The sequence below is a fragment of the Sylvia atricapilla genome, chromosome 7 (genome assembly GCF_009819655.1).
Source record: "Sylvia atricapilla isolate bSylAtr1 chromosome 7, bSylAtr1.pri, whole genome shotgun sequence".
Lineage (NCBI taxonomy): Eukaryota > Metazoa > Chordata > Aves > Passeriformes > Sylviidae > Sylvia > Sylvia atricapilla.
In genome coordinates, this window is record NC_089146.1 from 82,025 (window position 1) to 108,042 (window position 26,018).

The 26,018-nt window shown below is 51.2% G+C and overlaps 1 protein-coding gene and 1 long non-coding RNA gene across 2 annotated transcripts; one reads left to right on the top strand and one right to left on the bottom strand.

Annotated features, from left to right (window-relative positions):
* Positions 1-1,342: 1,342 nt before the first annotated feature.
* On the top strand, positions 1,343-3,636 carry LOC136363808 (uncharacterized). The gene is made up of 4 exons (XR_010744047.1): positions 1,343-1,514; positions 1,946-1,981; positions 2,229-2,530; positions 3,339-3,636. It is a non-coding gene; the product is annotated as an uncharacterized lncRNA (long non-coding RNA).
* Positions 3,637-4,072: 436 nt separating this feature from the next.
* On the bottom strand, positions 4,073-24,232 carry COL6A2 (collagen type VI alpha 2 chain). Its single transcript, XM_066323264.1, has 27 exons — positions 24,214-24,232; positions 23,147-23,745; positions 22,651-22,671; positions 21,925-21,990; positions 21,476-21,529; positions 21,350-21,394; positions 21,118-21,144; positions 20,806-20,832; positions 20,659-20,703; positions 19,404-19,457; positions 18,930-18,992; positions 18,206-18,268; positions 17,638-17,727; positions 16,787-16,849; positions 16,351-16,413; positions 16,166-16,228; positions 15,639-15,701; positions 15,264-15,314; positions 14,882-14,917; positions 14,452-14,514; positions 14,146-14,208; positions 13,921-13,956; positions 13,656-13,701; positions 13,378-13,530; positions 12,760-13,212; positions 12,438-12,476; positions 4,073-5,450 (listed from the first exon to the last, which is right to left on the bottom strand). Exons 1-27 carry the CDS (start codon positions 24,230-24,232, stop codon positions 4,843-4,845), a joined length of 2,973 nt encoding a protein of 990 aa, XP_066179361.1. The 3' UTR covers positions 4,073-4,842.
* Positions 24,233-26,018: the final 1,786 nt, after the last annotated feature.

Consider the following 26,018-nt stretch of genomic DNA (forward strand, 5'->3'; position numbering starts at 1 on the left):
CAGGGAGATCCCTGTGCAGGAGCACCTCCTGACCTGGCACAAGTCCCTGTTGTAGAGGCATCCGTGGACGGCAGGGACAAAGGAACTCTGCAGACCTGAGATATTCTAGAAACACGTGGTTTTATTGCAAGGGCCGTGGGTAAAGAGGGCTGCTTTCAGCCACCAGCCTCGGCTGAAGGGAAGCCCCAAAGAGAGTTGGGAGAGAGGGGGGGGGGGGGGGGGTATGAGGTAAGGGAGGTAAAAAAGCTAAGAGGGGTAAGAGAGGTGAGAAGAGTGCCGGGGTCAGAGCGGTAGGAGAGAGGGAGGGAGAAGAAGCAGAGGGAGAGAGTGGGCAAGAGAAGGAGCAAAGAGGCAAGAGGAAAAGAGGGAAGAGGCAAGAGAAGGGGCGAAGAGGTAAGAGAGCAAGGATCTTGTTACAACACATTATATCTCCTTTTGTATTGAATATTCTAATTTACAGTGACCAACGGGTGCAAGATAATCAAAAACTTTTAAACTTTGCATGCAATCTATTAGAACTACTATATTACCATATTATCCTATATTGTAAACTCTAAAGACTACTCTTCTTACCTACTTTTTCCTTGATGCCTTGGCAGGGTGGAGAGAGGCTGCATTCTTGGGTCCTTTTGTTTTCTGTCATTCGACCTATCTCCAGCTAATCACTGTCTTTCTGCCTGCCGTGCCTACATCTCAAAGCTGGCCTTCATTTCTATTTCACTCACAGATTTTATATCCCCAGTATTTCTTACCAGACAATCATATCCATAAGTCCTTCCTGTCCCATCTTTCCCAACACCCGTTTCCAGAAACCCCCATGAAACACCCTCCTACCCAAGATCTGGGGCAAGACCTGGCACAGTACCTTTCTGCCAGATGTCTTTCAGGCTATGTGTGACAATTCCACAATTCCTGTTGAATTGTCTGGGAAGGGAGTACTGCCAAACATGAGGCACCATCAGGGGCGTTAGGAGGGCGATGGGGTGGGTCGAGATGGGAGAAAGCCTGCACCCTCCTCACAGATCCTCCAAGAGGAAAACCTGAAAATCAGGGCATCCAGCCCTGCCTCCTGTCCGTGTTGACCGCATGTCGCGGCAGCACCGTGAGCAGTGTCTGGCCGCTGCACCCCGATGTCCCACAGCCTCGTCTGTGGGAAGGTCACCCCTGTTCCTGGGCACTGTGCCTGGGCGGGGAGCACCGAGCCAGGGTTCATGGCAGGGTCAACTGACTCATTTCGTCCATCCCTTGAGGCCGGGAGCTGGAATCACCGCCCTCCACCGCCTGTGTTTGTTATCCTTGCGGGACCTTCGTGCCACCTGGGAGCGGCGTGTTGGCGTTTCTTGCGTGCCCACGGTGACGGTGCCAGCGCTCCGGTGTCACCCTTGCCCGCCGCACCCCTGCTCACCGGGGCAGGGCCCCACTATTTAACGTGTGCCCGACAGCCGGGAGAGCCGTGCCGAGGACAGAGATCGCGAGTGCTGCCGGCATCGCCTCTTCTGGGAACTTTTCCGCAGGTTTGATGAGTGCGGGGCAGCAAAGGGGAGCACGGGGGCAGCGGGAGCATGGACACCCGCGGGTCAGGGTGCACTGTCCCCATGGCTGGCACTGCACACAGGCATGTGTTCCCAGTCCTTCGTGGCCCATGAGGACTCGAGCTTGGCACCTAGGCTGAGCCGCTGTAGGTTTATTTCTATTAACAATGGAAACCACATACCTGGGCCTTGGGGGTGCATGGAGGCGGGAGACAGTCACTCTGGGGCTCGGTGCTGTCACCGAAGGGGCAGGACAGTGGTTGGGGTCTGTGGGGGGATGACACTCCTGGGGAAGCAAGCATGGTCCCTGTGCTGGGGGCAGACGTGTGGGACAGAGGAGACAGGTCCCAGCTGCTGGTCCGGAGATGTCCCATTGCAGGAGGAGACCAATGGTACCTGTCCTTCCCTTTCAGCTTGGAGACTGCTGAGGATGTGTGACCCCAACCAAGGTGAGAGGCTGTGGGGCCAGGCAGGGCTGTGGGTACCACACAGCCATCAGGGCTTAGAGGGGAGCTCTATGCCATGGCCACAGACATCTGGGGGTTTTACCTACCTCCCAAAGGGGTGTGGAGTGTCCTTTGTGAGGAAGAGATAGATCGGGGTGGGCCCTTTGGGTGGAAGGGTACACCAGGTCCCTGCGCTCTCTGTCTGAGGAGAGCGTGTCTCTGCCCACTGACAGCCCTCTCTTCTTCCTAGGCCGGCCACAACCACACCTTGCAGTGTGCCCTCCTGCCCCTCCAGGATACCCTGGTCCTGGCACAGGTCCCTACCCTGGTGGCATTGCAGTTTGCCCTGCTGCTCCTCCAGGACACCCTGGTCCTGGCACAGGTCCCCACCCTGGTGGTGTGGCAGTCTGCCCCCCACACACTGCTCCCCCTGGCCAGCACCCTCACGGGCACCCCCCATCGGGGCATCATCCTCACGGGCACCATGAGCACCATAAGAAGCACCATAAGAAGCACCATAAGAAGAAGCACTGCAAGCACCATGAAGGCAAGGTAAGAGTGAGACAGCAGTGAACCCTTCCCTAATTCTGCTGCGGTCCTTTGGACCCCTTCCCTATACCACAGCATCCAACCTGAGCAGCTGAGACTCTCCTCTCCTACCCTGTAGTGGCTGGAGCAAGCTGCCCAAACTTCAGTGGCTTTTTTTAGATGTGGAAACTTGTTAGATTAATAAATAGGCAATAATGAGTCATAGTAAGTGAGTAATTTGAAAAGTAATCCTTTGAAATTCCTTTAAGCCATTTAAAGGGGTGACATGGCACCATGCAGTGTATTAAATTCCAGGACTTCGTCCTGCTCACCTGAGTGCAAGTTGTGCCTCCATAATGGGCATTCACTAAGTGTCTGCAGCAGAGGATTGTTTGGCTCCCCCTTAAAATGAAACAAACAAAAAAAAATCACAAAAAAACCCAGAAAAGGAGAAGAATTCCCTATGCTTGGAGTAGATTCTGCAGAAAATACCATTCCAGGGATGGGCACCAACCTGAGCAGGTCTGAATGAGGAACTTCTATACCAGGCCCCACTTCCAACATTGGGGGTGGGAGCATTTCCCAAACAAAATCACACCAACAGCTCCTCTCACTGGGAAACAGCTCTGGAAGTGATCTGCTGTGACCAACATCCTTGCTGGCAGAAACCAAGACCTTTCTGGAATTTCCTTTATTGACCTTAAGAGCCTTGTAAAAAACTCATAAAAAACCTTCAGCCCTCCCACAATATAGGGCAGCCATCACAGGGTCACTAACCCCTATCAAGACTGCTCGTTTCCCTGCTGTCCTAAAGTTGTTTTTTCTTCCCCAGCACTCTGGTGGCTCGTCCAGCTCAAGCAGCAGCTCTGACTCTGACTGAACATCTGGCATATCCCACCTACTCTCCGGTGATCAGCAAAACATGAGGCCAAACTCCTCATGGGAACCGTCTGCATGTCGATCCCCTCCCTCCACCTTCCCCTTGGAGCAGTGCTTTGCCTGTTGAGTGATTTTTCTTGTGTGTAGCTTGTAAATCCTTTGACCCAGAATCTCCAAGTCAATGGACAACATTTCCACCTTCTATCTTTTGGGACAGCCTGCTGAAAATCATCACATGTTGTTTTCCAATCTGCTGGTGTCCGTGTGTGTTTTTTCCTGGGCAATGATGCTGGCTGCTAACATGGATCCCATAAAACTCCTGCCATTTTGTGTGAGCTTTCCTATGTGTTGCAGAGGGAGTGGCTGGGAGACGCTGTAATTATGTGCACTGCCATCCTCCACGCCAGGGTAAAAATTTATAGGAAAAAGTGCACCATGTTAGAGGGATTCTCCCATGAACAGATGAGCATGAACAGCTGAAGGTGTCTAAGACCAGCGCTTAGAGCAATCTGTGTCCCTGCCCATGGCAGGAGTGGAATGAGATGGTCTTTCGGTTCCCTCCCAACACAAACCATTCTGTGATTCCATGATTATCTGGATTTACCAGCTTGAAGCCAGGAGAATCAGCTGCTGAATGAAAATAATTTTAAGAATCTCCACACATACAGGAAAAAAGGCTTTTTCAGGATAGGGTGAAAAAAGTTTATTTTTGCAGACAGCACAATTCAAGTTCAAATATGGGTATTGCTCAGCAGATACTGGTGTGAGGAAGGTACCATGGACGCTTTGAGCACACTGGGATGACTGGGAGGCAGCTCTGGTAGCTGTCCAGTATTTTGTTGATGCTGGGAGTCATGCTGCCCCTCTCAGCTGAAATTATGAGTGCAGTAATAGATGAGCAGGTTCTGATGAAGGGCAGAATGACAGAAGGAATCAAGGCAAGTATGGCTCACAGGAAAATAAAGATCTTAAGAGATGATTTGCAAAATTTGAGACAGATAAACTCCCCAAAGGAGCATCTGTGGAAGGCAGCAAAACCTCTCACACCATCCTGCTGTGCCCAGAAAGGAGGATCAAGATGCACTGAGAGATATTGAGTGTTTTTGAAAATTAGAGTTATTCATTGGTCCTGCTACTCTGGAAAGGTTTCTTGCATCTCTGATAAGCCCTCCTAGGATTACAGTACGTATGCAAGTCGTGTGTGCAAAGCTTTACAGAAGTACTTCATATGGCTCTGTATCCTGCTTTGATGCGTGTTTTAATTAGAACCATAAATGTAAGATACATGACTCTTCATCATCAAAAAGAAGAAAATAAAAAAAGAGCTCTGGATTTTGGTTAGAAAGGAGGACCCAGAGGGCAGCTCTTCCGGGCTAGCAACCATACAAGGGGAAGAAAATACAACAGGTAATATCAGGGGTGTGTATATCAGTGAGAGGATTGTGTGTGCCCGCCCTTTAACAAATCCACCGAATGAACCTGTCGAAGAAGCTGGGCTGGGAGAGGCTGTGATAGTCCTTCTCCCGGAAGATGGCTGCCCGGTCCCCCAGGCCAAGCTTCAGCAGGACATCCATGTCCACATCACTCCCCAGAGCCACCACTGTGGGCATGACATCTTGCTTCTTCATGGAGTTGATGGCCTCCTCTAGGTTCTTGCTTCCCGTGATGCCGTCAGTAATGAAGATGAAGGAGAGCTCGGCATTGCGCCGGGCAAGTCGTTGCCCATTGCCTGGGCTGAGCACGATGTTGTTGATGGCATGGATGATGGCTGACCCAATGTTGGAGGACGAGTCCAAGTACTTGATCTGCGCCAGGGCATCGGAGATCTCGGTGAGGTTGTGGGTCAGTGGGAAGACCACATTCTGGTCCCGCTCACTGCCATACTGCAGCAGCGCGATCCGGGCATTCATGTGGTCGCTGTTGCTCCGGGCCAGTGTCAGCTGCTGGGCCACATCCTCCACGAAGCGCTGGGCACTCTGGAAGTTCTGCTCCCCGATCCTTTCTGAGCCATCCAGCAAGAAGACAATGTCAACGGGGCGCTGGGTGCACTGGGCTACGGCAAGCTCTGCAGGGGGAAGAAGGAGACAGGAGCTGGGAGGATGAGAAGGCTATGGGATAATTTGTGTTGGAGTTGCCTCTGTGCATCCTTGTCCAAAGAAGAACCAGCCCAACCCTGCTGCCAAAGCCTGTCCTTACAGCTCGAAATGTAGGAGCTTTGCTTTTGATGCCCTCAGCTACTGGGCATTTAATGAATGTTATTTCTGGGACTGGTGGCAGACCCTCATGAAACTAGACAGGTCTGTGCATTTCAGTGCCAGAATTACACCCACTGCCCTACATCAATTTCCAACTCTCATTTTTGAGAGGAATATCCAGAGATTAATCGCAAGCAGCACCTGCAAACCTCTCAGTTACTTCAGGAGAGTGGTTTACTGTCAGAGCTATTCTCATCATAAAGTCCTAGAATCGGAGAATCTCAGAATGCTTTGGGTTGGAGGGAACCTTAACACTCATCTCATTCCAACCCCCTGCCATGGGCAGGGACACCTTTCACTAGACCAGGCTGCTCCAAGCCCAGTCCAACCATATAGAATATATGAATATATGCAGTGAATAAACTCAGGAAAAAACAAAAAGGAGAAGAAAGTAGCTATCTTTGGAGTCAGCTGATAGTCAGGGATCATTATTTCCTCCTTTTTCTGTAGTTATATGCATTCCACTCAGTGTTCCCCCTGAACTGGCAGCAGGGCAACGCCCACAGCACTCTCAAAGTAGTTCTATGGCTGTGAGACTGAATGTCAAAAAGGTGAAGTCCTGAAGATGCTGCCATGTTGTGTTGCATGACTGACAAGGAATAGGAACTTTCTGTAGCAGCTCCACCTTGAGCATCGATTTCTGGCAACAGGGGGTAACTTTGGGGGTAGGAGTGTAATGTTAGATTGAATTTCCACACTCTGAGCAAATCCAGCCCGACAAAGAGCTTCCCTAGTGCTGAACAGTGCCTTGCCTGAGTTCAGCACAAAATCAAGGAATCACAGGTTCTGTATGGTTAGAAAAGCCCTCGGAGATCCTCAAGTGCAACCATTAACTCAGTACTATTGTGTTAACCTCTAAACCATACACCTAAGCACCACACTTTCATGGATGACTCAACTGCTTCCCTGGACAGCCTGTTTTAGTGCCTGACTGCCCTTTCAGTGAAGAATTTTCTCCTAATATCCAATCTAAATCTCCCCTAGTGCAACCCGAGGCCATTTCCTTTTGTCTTCTCACTTGTTACCTCCCCTCTTTTAAAGCAGTAAAGGCACATACTCACCTCTGCCCAATCTTCCATGAGAAATATTGTGTAAAGGCATGTTGATGCTGCAGTTCCTGATTTGCAGGCACTGCTGCCACAAGCATACTTCCCCTTGGCAGCACCTGCACTTCTGGTCCTCACCTGCTCTGAGCAGCTGTGGAGGGGGAAAGGCAGGAAGGAAGCCCCCTTGCAACCACACAGCACATCTACATGAGAGTCTGTGAAAGCAGCTGGGAGCAGGGGCTGTGTGTCGTGTTGGGGCAGTGCTAACAGCCTCCCCCAGTGCCTGCCCACATGTTTTTTGAGATGACAAGCAAGCCCGAAGAGCTCCTGGCTAAGCAGAGGGCAGCATCACTCCATGGAGCCTCAGTGAGAGCACAGTGCACATCTGACACAAGCATTCCCCAAAGCCATGTTCTGCTCACTGCTCAGCCCTCACAGCTGGAGAGGGCTACCCTCCAGCTGTTTTTAATAGGGTGCCTTTACATCCCAAGGGTTATCCCAAGGGAATGTGAGGCAGCAAAGCCTTGGTTTTGTCCTGTTCAGTGTCAGGCTCTGGTTGGAGCTTGTTCCCATTTCTGAGAGACTGAGGACCCGAGCACCCTTTCCTGTGGCAAGATTCTCATCCTAAGTGCGAGAGAGGGTCTCAAAGCACCACCATGAATTAGGCCAACTAAAATCTTCCTGTAATGCTTTTAACTGGTGCATCGGTCCTTCTCACGTGAATCATGAATGCCTGTAGCTCACAGCTGAGGATGTCTAACAAAGGCAACACAAATAAGCAGAAATATAATTGATTTTTCTGCCATTAGTGTGTGCAGAGCAACCCCACCCGTTCACATCACCTTCCTGATTCTTCTAAAACTGGAGGAACTTGTATTTCCTCTATTCTTTTGCAGTGTTCACAGTGGAGATGAAAGTGAGATGGGGACTGACCTCCCAGACCTTTCTGGGGTTTCCCCCTTTCCCATCCCCTCCTGTGTCTTTGGGGAGGCATAGACCATCCTTTGCCTAGCTCCTTATCTGTCCTTCCTTTGCCCAAGAGCTTCACTGAAGGAACTCCTACTGTGATGAAGTCCACCTTGTTGTATCAGAGGGATTAGCTAGGATTACGCTAAAAAAACCCCACTCCTTCACCCATTTACCTCTAACAAGAACAAGCACAGAGATATCTATCATGCAAAGAGACATTTTCTCCCTCTCCCCACCTCTAAAGAGCTGAAGGTTTTTTGAGAGGTAAAAAACTTTGTTTCCAATGTTTTGCTAGGAATAAATTGCTACTGTGTGATAAAATCAAATAAAATCAACACCCTCCTTTGCTGAAATCTTCTCCAGTTCTCTCGTTGTTCAGCAAAATGTCTCAGCCCTGAGACCTTTTCAAATCAGTGGGGTTCGGGAACTTTTCCTCTGGCATCACCGCTGGACCAGCTTAACTACTCTGAGTTCAGTCCTGCAGCCCAGCAGGCTAAGTCACACTAATTTTGGGGTAAAAAAATCAAAACAGGGAGTTTAGCTTTGCACAGACTATCTGGAATATGTCAATTATGACCAGAGTCAGGCACAGGCTGATGTTTTTGCTTTCACCTAAAACACAGTGCACATCATGGAAAGCCTTCAGAACTCTTTCCCCCTGTATTCTGCACTGATAGCAGCAGAGTTCTCTAAGCAACTTGTCCCTGGGAGGAAAAAGTGCTGAAACCTTGGGGAACTGAAATAAGTTCAAAGTGGGCAATTCCCATGGTTTCACTTTTTACAGCTGGAAATATTACAGCCACATTCTTGAAGATGGCACACCTCCCTTTTGCCCATTAAATATGACATTTGCTCAGTATACTTTATTGCAATAATATCATGTCCATCAGAGTAAGCGCTTCTAATCCTGTGTCTGCACACGAAATCCCCCTACCTCTGAACAGAGCTTGAGAGCAGTTAAACTGGAGGTGGGAATGGCACTCGCCTGCCTGACTTTGTGCAACCAGGGGCAGGTGAGAGGATGGAGATACCAAGCCTTTACTAAACACACATATCTGCAGCACAGGTGGTGGCTCTGTGGTCTCTGAGCCAAAGCAGCACTGGGTGTGGATTGAGTAGGCTCTACTACATCAAGCTTGCTTTTAAACAACTCACATCAGTCAAGGAGTTTTGCTTTGGACCACCTGGCCCTATCTGGCAGAGTATCTGCCTTTTGTATACGGACAGGTACATGTTGTGGATTATGACAGAGGAAACACAAATGTACAAGCAGAGGAAAAGGCCAGGGGAGCCCACAGAGCTTCTGAGGGACACACTGCCCACGTGTCAGTGCTCCCAATGGAAACGGAGGGTTGCTCCCTCTCCCATCCTGCTTGCTCCTCCCCTCCACACCCCCAGCTGCCCATGAGGGGTTCCACAGAGACACTGGTGAGCAGGGATGCACCTGGTTTAGTCAGACTTACAGGACTCTGAGAGAGCCTGTGGTAATTGAGAGAGAGGATGCAGAAGGTGCTTTGGAAGGGCTCAGCAAGGACATGTGCAGGAAGGCGTGGGGAAAATGCATCATTAGGCTCTCAGCAAAAAAGCAGCAGGCAGAACAAGAGCACCCCTTGGTATTGCTGGGTAAAGCCACCATGCTGGCCAAGCTGGAGGGGACTGCTCCTTGTGTCCTGTCCCCAGCTGAATGCAACCAAGCCATTCCACTGCCCCTGTGTCTCCTGAACTAAAAGCACTTCCCCCTGTTGCTGTCCCTTCCACCACACAGGAGTGATGAGTTCCACCTCCACTCAGCCTCTGCCTCCATGTGATCCCCAAGAGAGGTCTCAGCACAGCCCTAGCACGGTCTCTGGGTCCCCCACAATCTCACTGTGCACCATTTTGAAGGTGTCAATGAACAAGTCCATCCACTCTTGCCGCTCATTTCCAGTGGCAAACTTGGCTTTTTCGGCGGTAAAGGCCAAAGTGGCCACCAGTTGGGTGTACATGCTGGGGTCCCGGGATTCCCGCGTGGAGTTTAGGAACTGGGCGATCGAGTGTATGGTGCTGGGGAAATCTATGTTGACTCCCTCTTCCATGGGGCGGAAAATTACTGGGTTTATGCTCCCAGGGTTCCTGTCATCTGCAAGTGAGCGTCAAAAGAATATTTTCAGGGCTTGCTAGCAATGGCTGCATCTCTGAAAGCTACCTGACTTTCCTACCTGCACTGCACCAGAGAAGAACAGAGCTAACGAGGACAGAGAAGTAAAGACCAAAGCCAGATTTTAAATCTTTCTGCCATTTGTGTCTGAGGAACTGTGAGATTTGCCCTGAAATCTTTCACACATCAACTGAGTGACTCCAGAAAAGTACACAGAATCTGAACTCCCCAGTTCCTACTGATCTGGCACAGGCACAATGGAGAAGGAACAGTATTCAGGAAAAAGGCCACTTCCTTCTGCAGATGGGGTTCACCCATCATGTAGCTTGGGACTGTGCTAGCTGCAAACTGCACACATGATGCTGTAAGGCAGAAAGACATCTAAGGGACAGCATTATGTGACCTCCTTGCCTGGCACTCAGCCTCAGGGCAGTGACTCCAGTCAAAGCCATGTGGTGCCTGGGCTTGTCAGGACCCTGAGAGCTTCTGTCTGCACCTGGCTGTGCTGAATTTAACTTTGAATAAAACCCCAAAGCTCAAAGCAAATCCTTTTGCATCGGTTAGCAAGAGCCTCTCAAGATGTCATGCGATTTCTACAAAGCAAGTGGTTAGTTCAGATTTGCTCCCCATTTAACCCTCCAGCATCCTGTTAGCACAGCAGTAACTGATGGGAGACAAGGGGCTGTGCTGAAAATGGGAAAATCTCAGGTAAAGCTCTGAGGATGCATGAGGGGAAGACAGGCTCTATGTGGTACCTGTTCCTGCTGGCAATACCCAGGCTGAAGCTGGGGCAGTTGATTTGCCCCTCCAAGCACCAGAACCACCATGCTGAGCCATGGAGCCAAGAACGGGGCTGTTTTAGCTGCCTCCATGACCTGTCTGTCTGGCCAGTCCACGACACACACACATGCATTGGATGTGCACTGGCTTACTCCCATTCCCTCCAAAGGGCACTGTCCCCACCCAGAGGAACTGCATGGCAATTCACACAAGCTCATGGGATGTTCTGTGAGAACCAGAGAAGCCCCAGGCTGTGTCATGTGCCTTATGTTCCATCCCATCCCATCCAACACGTCCCCTTGCCACTAGGGAAGTGTGACCACTGCAAATCCTTCTAAACGATGACAGCAGCACAGCACGGACCATTCGGTGTGGTGGGTGGGAGACTCCTGAACTTATTACTTAAAATTTCATCTACCAGACCTAGAATAACTTTTGCCCGTGCTGAAAGGGTACTTTGAGAGGAGGCCAACCTTACCCAGCCACGTCACTCTACCTCCCAAGTTCTCTGGGGAGCAGGTCTTGCCCACACTAAGCCTGGTTTGTGTATGGCATGGCTTAAGGGATTCACCAAAGAGGGAACCCCCTCAGACGCCTCCTCAAGCCATTCCTGTTCTGGTTCCCAGGGCTGCCAGGCACCACTGAACTGTTCTCACCTTGCATCACGAACAGGAACACCCAACTGCACTACAAGGAAAGAACCGACAACTTCACCCTTCTTTGGAGGGCTTTGATGGCCTAAGCCCAGGGGAAATGAGTGTGCCACTGCTTGTGTTCCTTGGAAATGGGAAGGCTGCAAATACCAAAACCTCAGGAAGACACCTGAGCAATCACCAGTGTGGTCTGGGGATGTTACCTCCTTGTGCACAGATTTGCAGGTAAAGCTCCTCAGAGGACTCAGATGCAGAGGTGCTCAGCATCTCGGTTGGACACTGTGTCCCTGGCATGGCCAGGTGCAAATACTCAAAATCCCAACAAGAGATTTTAGACAGGAATAATTACAGATTTTCTCTGATTTTCTGTGCATCTTGGAACCAGTTTTCCTTTCCTTTGCATGGAAAGAAAGGGACTTATTTAAAAACAAAATCTGATATTCTGTATAAGGCTCAGTTGTAGCCGGGGACTGCCACAAAAACATTCATGCTGGGAGAAGAGATAGAAATTGCAGAATGCGCAAAACTGTGGACCTCTATAAACTTAGTGTCTGTTTAAATACTATAGATGCACTCTTTGCATCTCTAGTATTCTAAACAGACACAGGGACTCAGGCAGACAGGATCTCTAGGAATTTGGGATGCACATCTGCCCCTTAACAAGCAAAATGTGAACCAGTAAAGCTACCTTCAGCACTCAGAGCACCAGAGGATCCTTACAGCCTTTTCCTTTAATACAACACCCTCAGTTAATTGTTAATTAAATACAGCCAGCATTAGAGAAGCCAAAGCTTTGGGTCCACTACATTGCCATTTTCCAGCTGGTCCTTAATATCTGCTCTGCCTGTCACTCTCAAGGAGCATCCTGCTACAAAGGTCACATGAGTGTGTGTTTAGTAAAGGGATTTTGACTTGAGTTTGGAGGTCAAAACCTGGTGGCTCCCAAGAATTTGGATGGGGAAAAATATCAGGGTTGAGCCATGTACTCACGGAGTGCATTCATACCTACCTGTGCACAGAACACAAAGAGACAGGAAAAGAGCAGGAGATGAAACCCTGGAGCCTCTCCTCATGTAAAGTAACACTATTTCCCAAACTCCTGCCTTCCAAAGGGATTGAACAGGGTTGCAACCCCCTCTCCTACTCCTGACCCTCATGCAGTCACCCCCCAGAGACTGTGTAGATGGCATGAAGCTACTTGTAATGTTTTACCTGTCTGACAGGGCAGCTCGGGGCAGACGACCTGTGGATCTGGAAGGAAAAGAAACAAGGAAAACTCAGCCATATTTTGCCATTCCCCTTTACAGCTTGCACAGTCAGAGTGACAGGACAAGGTGTCTTACAGGGAACACCAAAGGAACTGCCCCAAAAGGTTGGTCCTTTTGTATCTGAGGAAGGACTCTTAGTTCAGGGCTAAGGTCAGACCCCACCATGGATGATCCAGCTGCCAGCCAAGCTGCTGGGACACATCTCTGCCCCCTACTCCAAACCCTGGGCCTCAAAACTTCCGCTCCATGCAAGGACAGGGACAGACCTGGGCAGAGCACATCCTCCATCTTGTCAATGAACTCCTCTGCCACCAGGTCTGAGAAGAGCCTCATCTTCTGGACTCGCTGGGGTTCATTGCAGGCGATGGAGACCAGGGTCTCGCTCTGCTCCGGCTGGTCGAACATGTCTCCTATGCCGATGGTGTTGACCACCACATCTCTACCACAAAGAGCCCCGAGGTTCTTGTCGTCATCCCGGGGGTCATAGCGCCCATCTGTGATCACCACAGCGAACACTTGGGCTTTCTCTCTCCTGCTTTCTTTGATGAGCTTGTTGTAGGCAAACTGAAGGGCAGATGGTGTCCAGGTGCCTCCAGCAATCCACTCCAGGCGCTTCACCGCTTCCTTGAAGCTCGACAGGGAATCGATGCGCTCGTCATCAAGCTTGATGGCTTCAAAAGTTCCCTCGTGACTGTACTGCACCACCCCAACACGGGCACCTGCCAAGGAAGTGTCACATTACTTGGCTTTGCATCCTTGGGGAAAAGTGAAGAGAGTCAAAGAGCTGCCCAATTGGTCTGAAAAGCCATGGAAAATAACCATTGAAAGGATCCAAGACCCTTTTCTTCTCCCCATGCCCCACTGTGTCCCCGCAGAGCCCATACCTGTCTGTGACTTGGGATCCTTGGCAATAGAGCCCAGCCTGCTGACCACATTGACGACAAAATTCTTCTCCAGGGTGAAGTTGGTGTAGCCAATACTCTCAGAGCTGTCTATGACAAACATGATGTCCAGGGCACCACAGCGCTTCTCACAGTCTAGGGAGAGAGGCAGGGGGAGGGAAACACAGGGGTCAGTGATGCTGGGAACCTTCTGGTGACCCCCTATCTCAATCCCTCAGGTGGTTGTTCCTTTTCCTTGGGGAGAGGTTACGTCAGCTTACCACAGCATCCGCACGTCTCTCGCACGTAGGTCATCACGTCACAGTCCTGCCAGGAAAGGGATGCAGGGTCAATGCATCCCTCTAAAGCAAAACTCCCCTTTCCCTTCCTACCTAGCCAGCCCTCTCCCCTCTTTCCTTGGCTCCCATGGGAAGCCACAGGCCACCTCCGCCAGCCAGCAGCAGGAGCTGATCTCCTGTTTCGTTCTTGGGCTGTGCACAGAAAAGCCATGACTGCCCCAGGAGGAAGAGTAGCAGGGTTACTTACAGTCAGACCGGGGTCTCCTGGTGGGCCAGGGGTCCCCTGTAAGAAGAGCACAGGAATTTCAGGCACAGTTTTCCCAAGAGTTCTTTTTCTGGGAACTAGATGTCAGAGCCATCAAAAATGTGGCTTTTTGCAGAAGGGGAAGGCCCACTGTGAGCCAGTGGACACATCTGGCAGCTGTGTCCCCTACAACAGCATCTGCTCAGACACAGTGCCATGGGACTGTACCTCAGGGCCTGCTTCACCAGGTGGACCACGCTGTCCAGGCTCTCCTCCTGGGCCAGGATCACCCTGGGGAAGAAGTAAAGAAGGGTCAAATATTTCCTGGGCATTGTCGGTAATGCAGCCCCCAGTGTTCAGGGACTCTCCTGACCCCCTGGTCAGCCCCAGCCCTGCTAAACACAGCCACCAGCTTGCCACAGCTGAGCTTGGGGACAGGGACCAGGTAGAGAGTGGCAGTATCATCCCCAGCACACGTGGCAGGGGTGTGAGAGGGGGACACTGACCCTGGGGCAGTACAGGGAGTCTGCTTACCGGCTCCCCCTTCTCTCCTTTGGTCCCCTGTACTCCTCTTGGTCCAAGCTCACCTCGTCCTCCCTGCTCGATGGAAGGAGAAACAGATCTGGCATGGAGCACATCTGGATGTGCTCAGGCAGAGGCTCTGCTGCATCACAAACATATGCCTGGCTGGATTGGGATAGCATCCTCTGAACCAACAGCTCAGAGGACAGCAAGCAGTGTTTATACAGGCATTATTCCCCGAAAAAAAAGGATGTTCTGCAACACATTTTTCATATGATTTCAAAACGAAATGGGCTTAGGAGACATAATCAGGCTGCAGCTGCAGGAACATCCAGGGCAGCTGCTGGCAGGGCTGGCTCCTCAGCCATTAAACCTGAGGGCTGGGAGACAACTCCTTGGCAGTCAGTACAAAAATACAGATGATGGAGACAAGCACACTCACCTTGGGTCCTGGCTGCCCCTTCTCACCCTTGTCACCCTGCAAAAGGAGATGAGGGAGAGGTTAGAAGCTGTCCAGGATGGGCCCCACACTGTACCCACCCATACACCCAAGACTGCAGTGAGGGGCAAGATGAAGAGCAGCTGTAGCTTCAGGCTGATGCTTGAAGGACCATCACCATGATTGGAGCTGGGGTCGCCAGCACCTGATGGAATGTGGCCAGGTTCAGTCCTGATGTTCAAGCCCCTTTCTCCTTCACAGGCTCCACACATCTGTGACCCTGAGCCTTTTTCTTCCTCCTTCCCTGTTTTCTCAGTCTGCTCAGATCCAACAGCAACATCCACTCAAAACAGATGTACTCACGTCTTGGATGAGGAATATATACCTGAGGTCCTCTGGGTCCAGGGTAGCTAAAGCCAGGCCTGCCTCTGTCACCCTTTGGTACAAAAAAAAGACCTGTGAGATACAAAACCTGGCCCTTCTGACCCGCTCCCCTCTGTGACAGTTACAGTCATTTTCATCTTCTCTGGGGATGAGACACCAGCAGGAGTCAAGGCTTCTGCAGCTGGCCCTGAAGCACTTGGGAACAGTTTTTCAGAGCAAGAATTTTCAGGGTCTTGGGGATTTTTCAGAATCAGGGGCTGATTCTGCTTTTGAGGCCCACAAGTTTGCTGTGAAAACCGCCTTTAAAAAAAAAAAAAAAGTAAATAGGAACACAAACCTGCCTTTTCAAATGTACAGGTCTATTAATGAATTTTACCTTTGGTCCTGGTGGTCCAGCATCACCTCTTGGGCCCAAGTCACCAGGGTCTCCACGTGATCCCTGCAGGACAGATTTGGGAAGAAGGCAGGGAGTGAGTGAGGATGTTACCTGCTGCCCCCCAGCACACAGGAGACTGTGCTGGAGAAACCAGCTCTCAAGACAGTGCTGCAGGACCATCTCCCTTCCTGAGTTTACTGTGGCAGTGATGGTCTCACCACTGGGGTTCCCACGTCCCATAGAGACACCTGGATATCACAGCACTACTGCCACAGTGGCGTGATGGACTAAACACAGACCCAGGACAAATGGGTGCTTGTGGAGTCCCATCTTCCCTCTTCCCAGTGACCCACCCATTCCAGAGAGCCCTTTCACACTGCCATGGGAACACCCAGTTTTTGAGCCTCCCTGAGAGAAGGTCATGCAGGTTCTCCTTGGGAGGGACAGTGCAGGCAGCTTGTGTCAGCAGGGCAAGCTCTCACCACAGAAGGAGGGCATGGTCATACACATGCCCAAGTGTGACTTACTATTCTGCCTGGCTCTCCCACAGCACCTGAAGGGCCTCGAGGTCCTGGCAGTCCTTGTTCTCCCTGCACAGCAAAGAAAGATGCAAGAACAGAGTGCATGAGGAGGAAAGCCAGGCCTGCTGCCCTCGGTGGCACCAGTGCTCCCCCTTCCTCCTGGCTGTCACCAAGCCTTGCTCCATGCTTACCCTAGCTCCTTTGTTTCCAACCTCACCAGGCAGACCACGAGTACCCTCTGGACCAGGATCTCCCTGTAAGAAGGGAACGATATTCCTAGTCAGGGATGTCTCCAGTGCTACCTGTGTGAATGGCAGTGCTTCATGCCGCCCTTCTCAAACCTGGTGTTTCTTGGTTTGAAACAGTGTCGGGGCAGTGTGCCCTCTGAATGTGTCTCTCAACCTTGAGCTTTGGTGCCCTTTGTCCCCTCTCTGGACCAAACCCCGGAGGAGGAGGAGGCTGTAGCTGGTGCCAGTGGCACAGCGGGAGCACAGCACAGTGGGATCTGCATTCCCAGATCTGGTGCTGCATGGACACTGCACGGCTGGGCTCTAGCACATACATACACCCCCCAGTCGTGTCCATTTGGGGCTCATTTGCAACAATCTGGGCAGTTGCTTTACTCACCCTTTCTCCTATGCCTCCGGGAGAGCCTTTGCTGCCTTTTGTCCCTGGATCTCCACGTCGCCCCTTGACAGACACAGAAGTCACATATATGGGGTGAGAGGATAGATGTCACCTAGGCAGTGACCCCTGGCTGCCCTCTCTCCTCCCTCTGGGCTCAAGAGATGTACACCTGCCCCTTAAGCAAGTGTCTTCCCAGCAGCAGGGGAGCAGGGATGTCCATGCTTCCTTTTGGGAAGCCACAGCCAGACTGTTTTTTTCACCACAGTGACCACAAACATGCCTGGTTCATTCCCTCAGGGTTGAAGACTATGGTTTACTTCCAGCTCATCCAGTGTTGCTTTCCCCATTGGATCTTGCAAAAGGATACAGGCTGGCTGGGTTCTGGCCCCTTGGTGCTGGTGGAGCTGTGCCAGGCATCATCCTCTCCAACCCACTCTCCAAAATTTGCAGTGTCCCATCATATTAACTTGGGTCTGTGTGGCGCCACTAATATGTGGCAATTCCCTTTTCACAGAGCTCTGCATAATGGCCACCAGATCCTGATTCTTTGAGCTCCTGCAAGAAGTTTGGGGAACTTGCCAGAGTACAGCCAAAGTGTCCCTGGGCATCCACAGAGGCCAGGCCTGTGTGGTTATGTGGGAACACAGGATGCTTCTCTAAGCTGAATGGTTAACATCAGGCTTAGGATTATGGGAGTTCTGCTCTGTGAGGATGGGAGAGACAAGGAGATCAGAATCTGCACATCTTTTGGGATGTACAAAGCAGAACGGGGGTTTCTCGGCACTCATCCACGAAACTGCCTCAGGTTCCTGCAGTGTGCATAATATCCAGGGATCTATTCAGTTACTTACAGCCTCTCCTTTGGGTCCACGAGGTCCCTCTTCACCTTTCCTTCCCTTGGTTCCAGCAGGCCCTTGAGCTCCAGGGTTGCCTGGAAGTCCCTTGGAGAAGAAAAAGAAATACAGTTTGTTGGAAGAGAGGTCAAAGTGTGCATACAACCCCCCATTTTTTATCCTGTGTCAAGCAGTCCCCCTCAAGCAGAAGTGTGTATGACCACCCAGGTTCTGCTTCCACGCACTCGGCATGCCCGTATGACACTGCCATGAGCAGGGGCTCCAGCCTGGGAGCAGAGTGATCCTGGATCACCTTCCCTCCATCAGCTGACAACACGCGTGTCAACTGTTCCTTACAGCATCTGTTCAGTCCTGCCCAAAGCCAGAGGGGCTGTGGCTGCCCCATCCCCGCAAGTGTTCCAGGCCAGGCCGGACAGGGCTTGGAGCAACCTGGGATAGCAGAGGGTGTTCTTGTCCACGGCAGTGGGCAATAATTTTAAGGTCCCTTGCAGCCCAAACCATTCTGTGATTTTACGAACAGACCACAGTAAAACACTGGAGACATTTGAATGCTGCATGAACCTACCGGGCTTCCTTTTTCTCCCGGGGGCCCCAGGGGTCCACTACGACCAGGCCGGCCAGGATCCCCCTGAAACAGCCAGAGAGCCAATGGTCATTGCCTGCCTCACCAGCACATTGCACTACAAGTAGCCCAAAGAGCAAGGCCAGCAAGGCCCCTTCCTCAGCTCCTGTGCCTGGTGATGGGATCCAGACCCTCAAAGCCTATGGGCTCCATAGGCAGCAAAGGATTTAGGATATATATAAAAATATGGAGAATGGCGTTTAGCTGTTTCCACTGTGTAGCAATGTATCTGAACAACTTAGGCCATTCCCTGTACCAGCCAAACTGTTTGTAGATAAGAAGGCACCTGCAGTCTTGTTTTTCAGAATTCTCAAGGATTCGTCAAGGCTACAAAAAAACCCCAAATCTAAAAATAATGAGCAAGAGCCTGAAAAAGTATCTACAAAAAATGCAAAACTCAGATAGAAAACACACAGTGTAGTAATAAACACTTGACCAATTAAGTGCCCTGAAAGATGTGTACCTGTCTAATAAACAAATGACTTACCCAATCGAGAGATTCCTGCAAGCGTGAGCAGTAGTGGGAGAAACTATAACCGTGGCATTATGTAAACAATAAATGGCTTCTGTTAGAGTCATATTGATTTGTTTATTTCAGTAGCCCATTTGCCCCTGCACCACTGTCTGCCTCTGCTCACATCCTGCTGTCTGCCCAGAGCACTTGTACCTTTATGCCTGCATCTCCTCTTTCTCCTTGGTCTCCTGCATCTCCTGGGTAGCCATCAGGGCCCTGGGTAGGGAAATCACAAAGAACCACACACTTCACATTGGGAACACTTTCCATGCAGAATAAATCAAATACAACCTTCTAATCAAATAACATTTCTAAGCCAGTGCTTAGAAAGCTGCTCTAGATGCTAAAGTACTTTTTGCTTGTTGCTAATGTTGATGAAAGGGGAAATTCCTCCTCTCTAACGTGGAGGGGAGGGACACTGGGGGCTCCCAGCTTGTTTGTCCATGGAAAGGAGGCACAGAAAAAATCAAACTGTGGTCCCCATTTCAGGCATCCCAGGACTGGGATCAGATTATACAGCTAGCAGGAAAATGGGCCAGTAAACTCTCGTTGGCCATCTTTCTACATACGTACCTCACTCAGCAGCTACAAAACTGATGTGCTGGTGAAAGGGAAAAGTGTTCCTACCTTGTCACCAGGGTCACCCTTGCATCCTGGTGGTCCAATTCTCCCCAGCCTGCCCTGGAGAGATTACATTCAAAATGAAAAGGCAGAAGTTATAGGTGGTTGAAGAGAAAACACAGCTTCTCTTGCTGACAGTTAATAATATTAGCATCATCCACTGACCTTACCTGTCACCAGCTAGAGCACAAATAACAAGTGTTTTCCTTCAACAGGGAGAAACATGGAGAAGAAGCAAGCAGACCCAAGGAAATCAGGGAGGCTCATCCCATGAGTGTACCCTTAGAGATGGGAATGTCCCTTGAGGCTGGATTTGGAGGCACTGAAGTCCAGGGTTGTGCTAGTCCTCTCTCACGCCTCTCCTGTCAGAGCAGCTCAGGTGTGGAGCAACTACTCTGCCTGACAGATGCTGTGAGAGAAGGGACTGCCTTGCTCTATCCCAAAACAGCTCTGTCACCAGTGCTGAGACAGCTCTGGGATAGAAGCTGGGAAGAACTGAAGGGCTTTAGTGTTTTAAAGAGTGGGGGGGGGGGACTGAAGGATGTTTTAGAGCTTCAGCTGCACTTGAGGAGTGGGAAGAACAGTTATTACCCACAAATAGACTGGGCTGGGTACAGGAAACTGTGCAAAGCCAGGGTGTGCTGGCCAGTGGACAAAGCCAGGGACTTTGCTGTGAAGCCTTTGAACTTGGCTTTAGGGCTTTTAACACTAAGTACAAACTGGGGTTTACAGATGAAGTGACAAACTACCCTGAACCCCAAATTTCTGAAGCTTTCTGCGCTAAGAATAAACTATCTACACCCAGATTAACTGGCTTTATTACCTTCTCAGCAGGAGCACAGACCGGGTTACAGACCCACATCCTGCAGAGAGCTTGCTGACAGAGGGACAGCATGACTTAATGGCATAGAGCTGTGTGAGGGATTTAGGCTAGATATTAGGAAAATGTTCTTCCCCCGGGGGTGGTGGGGCACTGGAAAAGACGCCCCAGGGAACTGATCACAGTCCCAATCCTGCCACAGTTCGAGGAGAGTTTGGACAACGCTCTCAGGCACAGGGCGGGGATTGTTGGGGTGTCCTGAATTACTTCATGCATTTCTACAGGACATGCAGAATAATGTAAAGATAAGTTCACAAACACCTCCCTTGGAACAGAAAGCCAGCATGCGGGACAGTAGAAACTAAACAGCCTGTGGGGATGAAAGAGTGTAAAGAAACGGAAGCAGCAACATTACGGCGTGCTCCCAGCGCTCCCGGTTACCTTCTGCCCATCTGTGCCGTTTCTTCCTGCCAAGCCAGGGGCACCCTTGGACCATGGGGAAAAAAAATAAAAAAATCTATTAACACACAGGCCGAGTGTTTGGGAGCTGGAACAACGTGCAGGTTGAAAGAAAATATTCTTTCTTACCCTCCGTCCGTCAGATCCAATTTCTCCCTGGGAGAAGAAGAGGACAGGAAGTCAGAGACCGCCTGCATCCCGCCCTTCCTCCCGCCCTTCATTTACATCCTAACCCCATCCGCGCTTCACCAGACCGTGAGCAAAGCCTGGAGGAGGAGACTGGCTTTGCGATGCCCTTGGAAATCCGTCCCCAGGTCCACAATTACACGTTAATAGGGTTGTTATCCTTCTCCCATCACAACTAGTCTCTCCTCTGTGCGTCAGAAAGGAGTATGGCCCCTGCCAAGTACCCAGCCAGCCATTCTGTCTCTTCTTTCTCACCTTCTCTCCTTTCAGCCCTGGGACACCCTGGACAAGGGAGGGAAAAAGAAAAAGAGAAAAAGAAAGGAAAAAAAAAAAAAATCGCTGTGTTAGTGCCTGGGCAATCAACAGGAGCTGAGCGCAGGGGTCTGGGGTGGGAAATGGGCAGGTGAGAGGGAGAAGCAAAGCTCCCCTTGCTTTACCAAGAATCAAGGAATGGACAGAGCTCAGGCATCGGCTATGGGATTCTTACCTTGGGACCAGGGTATCCGATCGGACCTTCAATACCTGGGTCGCCCTTCGGGAAGGAAGGCACGGAGAGTTAGCTTGAGGTCATCAGAGATGTGGCAAGTGAAGGGGAGGATTTTCCACAACTCACCTGTCGTCCCTTCAGCCCAGGGGAACCTGGCTCACCCATGTTCCCCTTTGCACCCTAAGGAAAGGAAAACACCCAGCATAAGTCCAGGCTTGGTGCTGATTGAGAAAATGACAATTTCTGTGAGATCAGAGCACACAGAGCTGGAGCAGGAGAGTGGGCAACCCTGTGCATGTGAGAGCTCTGCTCTGAGAGTGTGGAGCTCAGCTGCTGCCTCAGTCCTAGTGTCCTCAGGTGTCTCTCTACACTGCTGGCAGTGCATCAGCCTCATCACAAACATGGGCACACCGGTGCTGGCTGTGTCTCCCAGGGCCAAGACAGATGCTGGGGGGAATTTCCCACCTGAGTGCTACCTGAGAATGCAGCTGAGGTAAGCTGAGATCTAGGGCATCCTGCAGTGGTTGTGGCAGGCAGGGGCATTATTGCCTTTCCCACAGCTTAGAGCAACTTACCTTCTGCCCTCGGTATCCCTTGGGACCAGGTGGACCTGCAATCTCCAGGCAGCTCATCTTGTAGCACTGAAACACAAGAAATTCAACTGAGGTACTGACAGTGTGCATCCCAAACTCAGCTCAACTCTGTACCCATGGCTCTCCATGTGCCTCTCCCCCATCAGCTCAGGGCTAAAATCTATTGGGTCGGGGCTGAGGCAGTAACAAGCACACAAAGAAGTGTTGCCTGTAAATTAGGAGTGGGAAGTTGGCTCGAGCATGTTCATTATAGCTTGGCTCTGGGCCCAAACTGGAAGAACAAGATGGCCAAGTGTCAGAGGTGGTGGGGGATTGCTCATCTGCAGTCATCATGGGACTGGAATATTCTTTGGAGCATCTCCTGCATACTTCCCTCTCTGTGTGCCAAACCCTGCCCGTAGCACCAGCAGGGCAGGAGCTTCAGCAGGGGGAGCACTTACGGAATGTGCCTCCAAAGTGATGACATGTGTCCATTCCATAGACCAGAACCCATTGCAGGTGAGGGGGAGCCAGGGAGTGAGTCCAGCATGCTATGACAACCCATGTGTGATAAGGGAATGTGTCCCCAGACTCTGCCCTGACCCACAGGTGGACAGGGACCCATCCCACACAGGTCCATGCTATTCTGAGGTCTGAGCTGGTCTGCTCTAACTGGGGCAACTCAAACCTGTGTTGTGTGGCAAAAGCATAAAGATGCTGCTCACTCACCTCGCCATAGGCTTCATGTTTCTGCAAAGGAGAGAACAGGAGGAAGAAGATCAGTTAAGGTGCTCAGTCCCATGGGGGAGACAGCAGTCCACCCTTGCAGGTGTGTGTGGTGGTAAGGGAGAGGAGGTGGTAAAGGTCCCCTGGCTGTAAAGATGTCCTCTGGAGAGCCCCTGATTAACAGCGCCTCACAGCTAGGGTCTCAAAGACCATGCTGATGGTGAGCATGTGTCTCAGTGTGACACACTCTTGCAATGCCCCCGGAGGGAGAACAGGCTGGGGTATGGCCTAGTCTTCAGCAAGAGCCAGGACTAGGGGCGGGTAGCCTGCCTAGACATGCTGGGAAATGGAGGCACAAACAAGGCGTCCTGGCCAAGTACCAGAAAAAAAGTCTCCACTTTCCCTACTAGAGGTTATCTCCAAAACCCAATATAAGGGAAAGCATCCCCCACAGATGAGCTGCTCCCCTTTTGCCCCCTTTTTGCATCCCTGCCCCTACCATAGCCTGGATGATCCTGTCGATGGTGTTGGTGTCGATCTCCAGGGTGTCCTGCTGGGTGATGGCATAGTTGTTTCGGTACAGCTCGTGCGGCAGGTTGGCAATCTCCCGCAGGCCCTGCTCATACACCTTCTCGCTGGGGGCCACGGCAAACAGCTTGATGCCCGTGTCTCGTGCCCTCTCAGCCTGCATCTTCATCCCCCCACAGGGGCTGCCTGTCACGTGGCCGTCAGTGATGACCACCGCGAAGTTCACGCCGTTGGCCATCTGGGTCTGGATCTGCTGGGTCATGTTGGAGATTGCACAGTCCGTGAAGGTGCCCCGGCCCAGGTACTTGATGGCAGACAGCCTGGGCAGGTAAATGTCTTTGCTGCTTGTCAAAGGGCTGTAAATTTCTACCACATCTGAGTAATGGAGCCCACCAAACTGCCAGGTGATGTACACTTGGTTCTGGTAGAGCTCGCTCTCCAGTTTATCAATGAAGATGGGGATGAAACGCTTTATTTGGTCCACAAGGCTCTGGATGGGCACAGTCTGAAGAGCCACACTCTCTGAGGTGTCAATGATGAAGTAGACATTGATGGGGCAGTTCCTCTTTTCTGCATGGGGACATTTATTCAGACCATGTCAGAGCACTTCATGCACCCCCTTTGCTGTCCCAGACACCCTCACCTAGCGCGGTACCAGAGAAAGCACAAGTCCCTCCTAGTTCTAGAAGTGTTTAGGTCAGACAGTTCCCTACTGACCAGGACTTACAAGATCTGCTATAGAATCACAGGATAATTAAGGTTGGAAAAGACCTCTAAGATCATCGAGTCCAACCATTAATCCAGCACTGCTCAGTACTGAATCATCTTGAAAATCTTGCTTTTTTTTTGGTAAGAGTCAGGCTGGACCCGTGAATCACCTCTTTATTGTAACTGAAAAGTGAGGAAATGACCAGATTTAAAGTGAACAATTTTCTGGCATCAGACAGAGAGAGCTGAGTGCTGGAGACTGACTGATGTTTTTTACTGCAGCTGCTGGGAGAGACCACCACTGGCACATCTCAGCTCTTCAATCTCTACCTATCTGCACACTGTTCATATCCGCCACTGGAGAGCTGCTCTGCTCAGGCACATCTAGCATCACATCCCCAGGCTTTTCCCTGGACAAGGGGGATTTTTACTGTCTGGGGCTTGGACCCCAGGCTCCATGCTCCCATCCCTGGGGCAGACTGGGTTGGCAGTTCCTGGGACCACAATGATCCCAACAGAAGGGATGGCAGGATCCCTGTGGCACTGCCTGCAGGGAGATCCCTGTGCAGGAGCACCTGCTGACCTGGCACAAGTCCCTGTTGTAGAGGCATCCGTGGACGGCAGGGACAAAGGAACTCTGCAGACCTGAGATATTCTAGAAACACGTGGTTTTATTGCAAGGGCCGTGGGTAAAGAGGGCTGCTTTCAGCCACCAGCCTCGGCTGAAGGGAAGCCCCAAAGAGAGTTGGGAGAGAGGGGAGGGGGGGGTATGAGGTAAGGGAGGTAAAAAAGCTAAGAGGGGTAAGAGAGGTGAGAAGAGTGCCGGGGTCAGAGCGGTAGGAGAGAGGGAGGGAGAAGAAGCAGAGGGAGAGAGTGGGCAAGAGAAGGAGCAAAGAGGCAAGAGGAAAAGAGGGAAGAGGCAAGAGAAGGGGCGAGGAGGTAAGAGAGCAAGGATCTTGTTACAACACATTATATATTCTTTTGTGTTGAATATTCTAATTTACAGTGACCAACGGGTGCAAGATAATCAAAAACTTTTAAACTTTGCATATAATCTATTAGAACTACTATACTACCATATTATCCTATATTGTAAACTCTAAAGACTACTCTTCTTATCTACTTTTTCCTTGATGCCTTGGCAGGGTGGAGAGAGGCTGCATTCTTGGGTCATTTTGTTTTCTGTCATTCGACCTATCTCCAGCTAATCACCGTCTTTCTGCCTGCCGTGCCTACATCTCAAAGCTGGCCTTCATTTCTATTTCACTCACAGATTTTATATCCCCAGTATTTCTTACCAGACAATCATATCCATAAGTCCTTCCTGTCCCATCTTTCCCAACACCCGTTTCCAGAAACCCCCATGAAACACCCTCCTACCCAAGATCTGGGGCAAGACCTGGCACAGTACCTTTCTGCCAGATGTCTTTCAGGCTATGTGTGACAATTCCACAATTCCTGTTGAATTGTCTGGGAAGGGAGTACTGCCAAACATGAGGCACCATCAGGGGCGTTAGGAGGGCGATGGGGTGGGTCGAGATGGGAGAAAGCCTGCACCCTCCTCACAGATCCTCCCAGAGGAAAACCTGAAAATCAGGGCATCCAGCCCTGCCTCCTGTCCGTGTTGACCGCATGTCGCGGCAGCACCGTGAGCAGTGTCTGGCCGCTGCACCCCGATGTCCCACAGCCTCGTCTGTGGGAAGGTCACCCCTGTTCCTGGGCACTGTGCCTGGGCGGGGAGCACCGAGCCAGGGTTCATGGCAGGGTCAACTGACTCATTTCGTCCATCCCTTGAGGCCGGGAGCTGGAATCACCGCCCTCCACCGCCTGTGTTTGTTATCCTTGCGGGACCTTCGTGCTACCTGGGAGCGGCGTGTTGGCGTTTCTTGCGTGTCCATGGTGACGGCGCGGTGCCAGCGCTGCGGTGTCACCCTTGCCCGCCGCACCCCTGCTCACCGGGGCAGGGCCCCACTATTTAACGTGTGCCCGACAGCCGGGAGAGCCGTGCCGAGGACAGAGATCGCGAGTGCTGCCGGCATCGCCTCTTCTGGGAACTTTTCCGCAGGTTTGATGAGTGCGGGGCAGCAAAGGGGAGCACGGGGGCAGCGGGAGCATGGACACCCGTGGGTCAGGGT

Bases quoted from the DNA above. Each gene is read 5' to 3' on its own strand.
- COL6A2 (XM_066323264.1), bottom strand. The intron at 16,414-16,786 runs GTGAGTAAAGCA...CCCTTCTTACAG, and splicing joins CCGGAGGCATAGGAGAAAGG to GGAGATCCTGGTCCAGAGGG. The intron at 15,315-15,638 runs GTAAAATTCATT...TTTGTACCAAAG, and splicing joins CTGGACCACCAGGACCAAAG to GGTGACAGAGGCAGGCCTGG.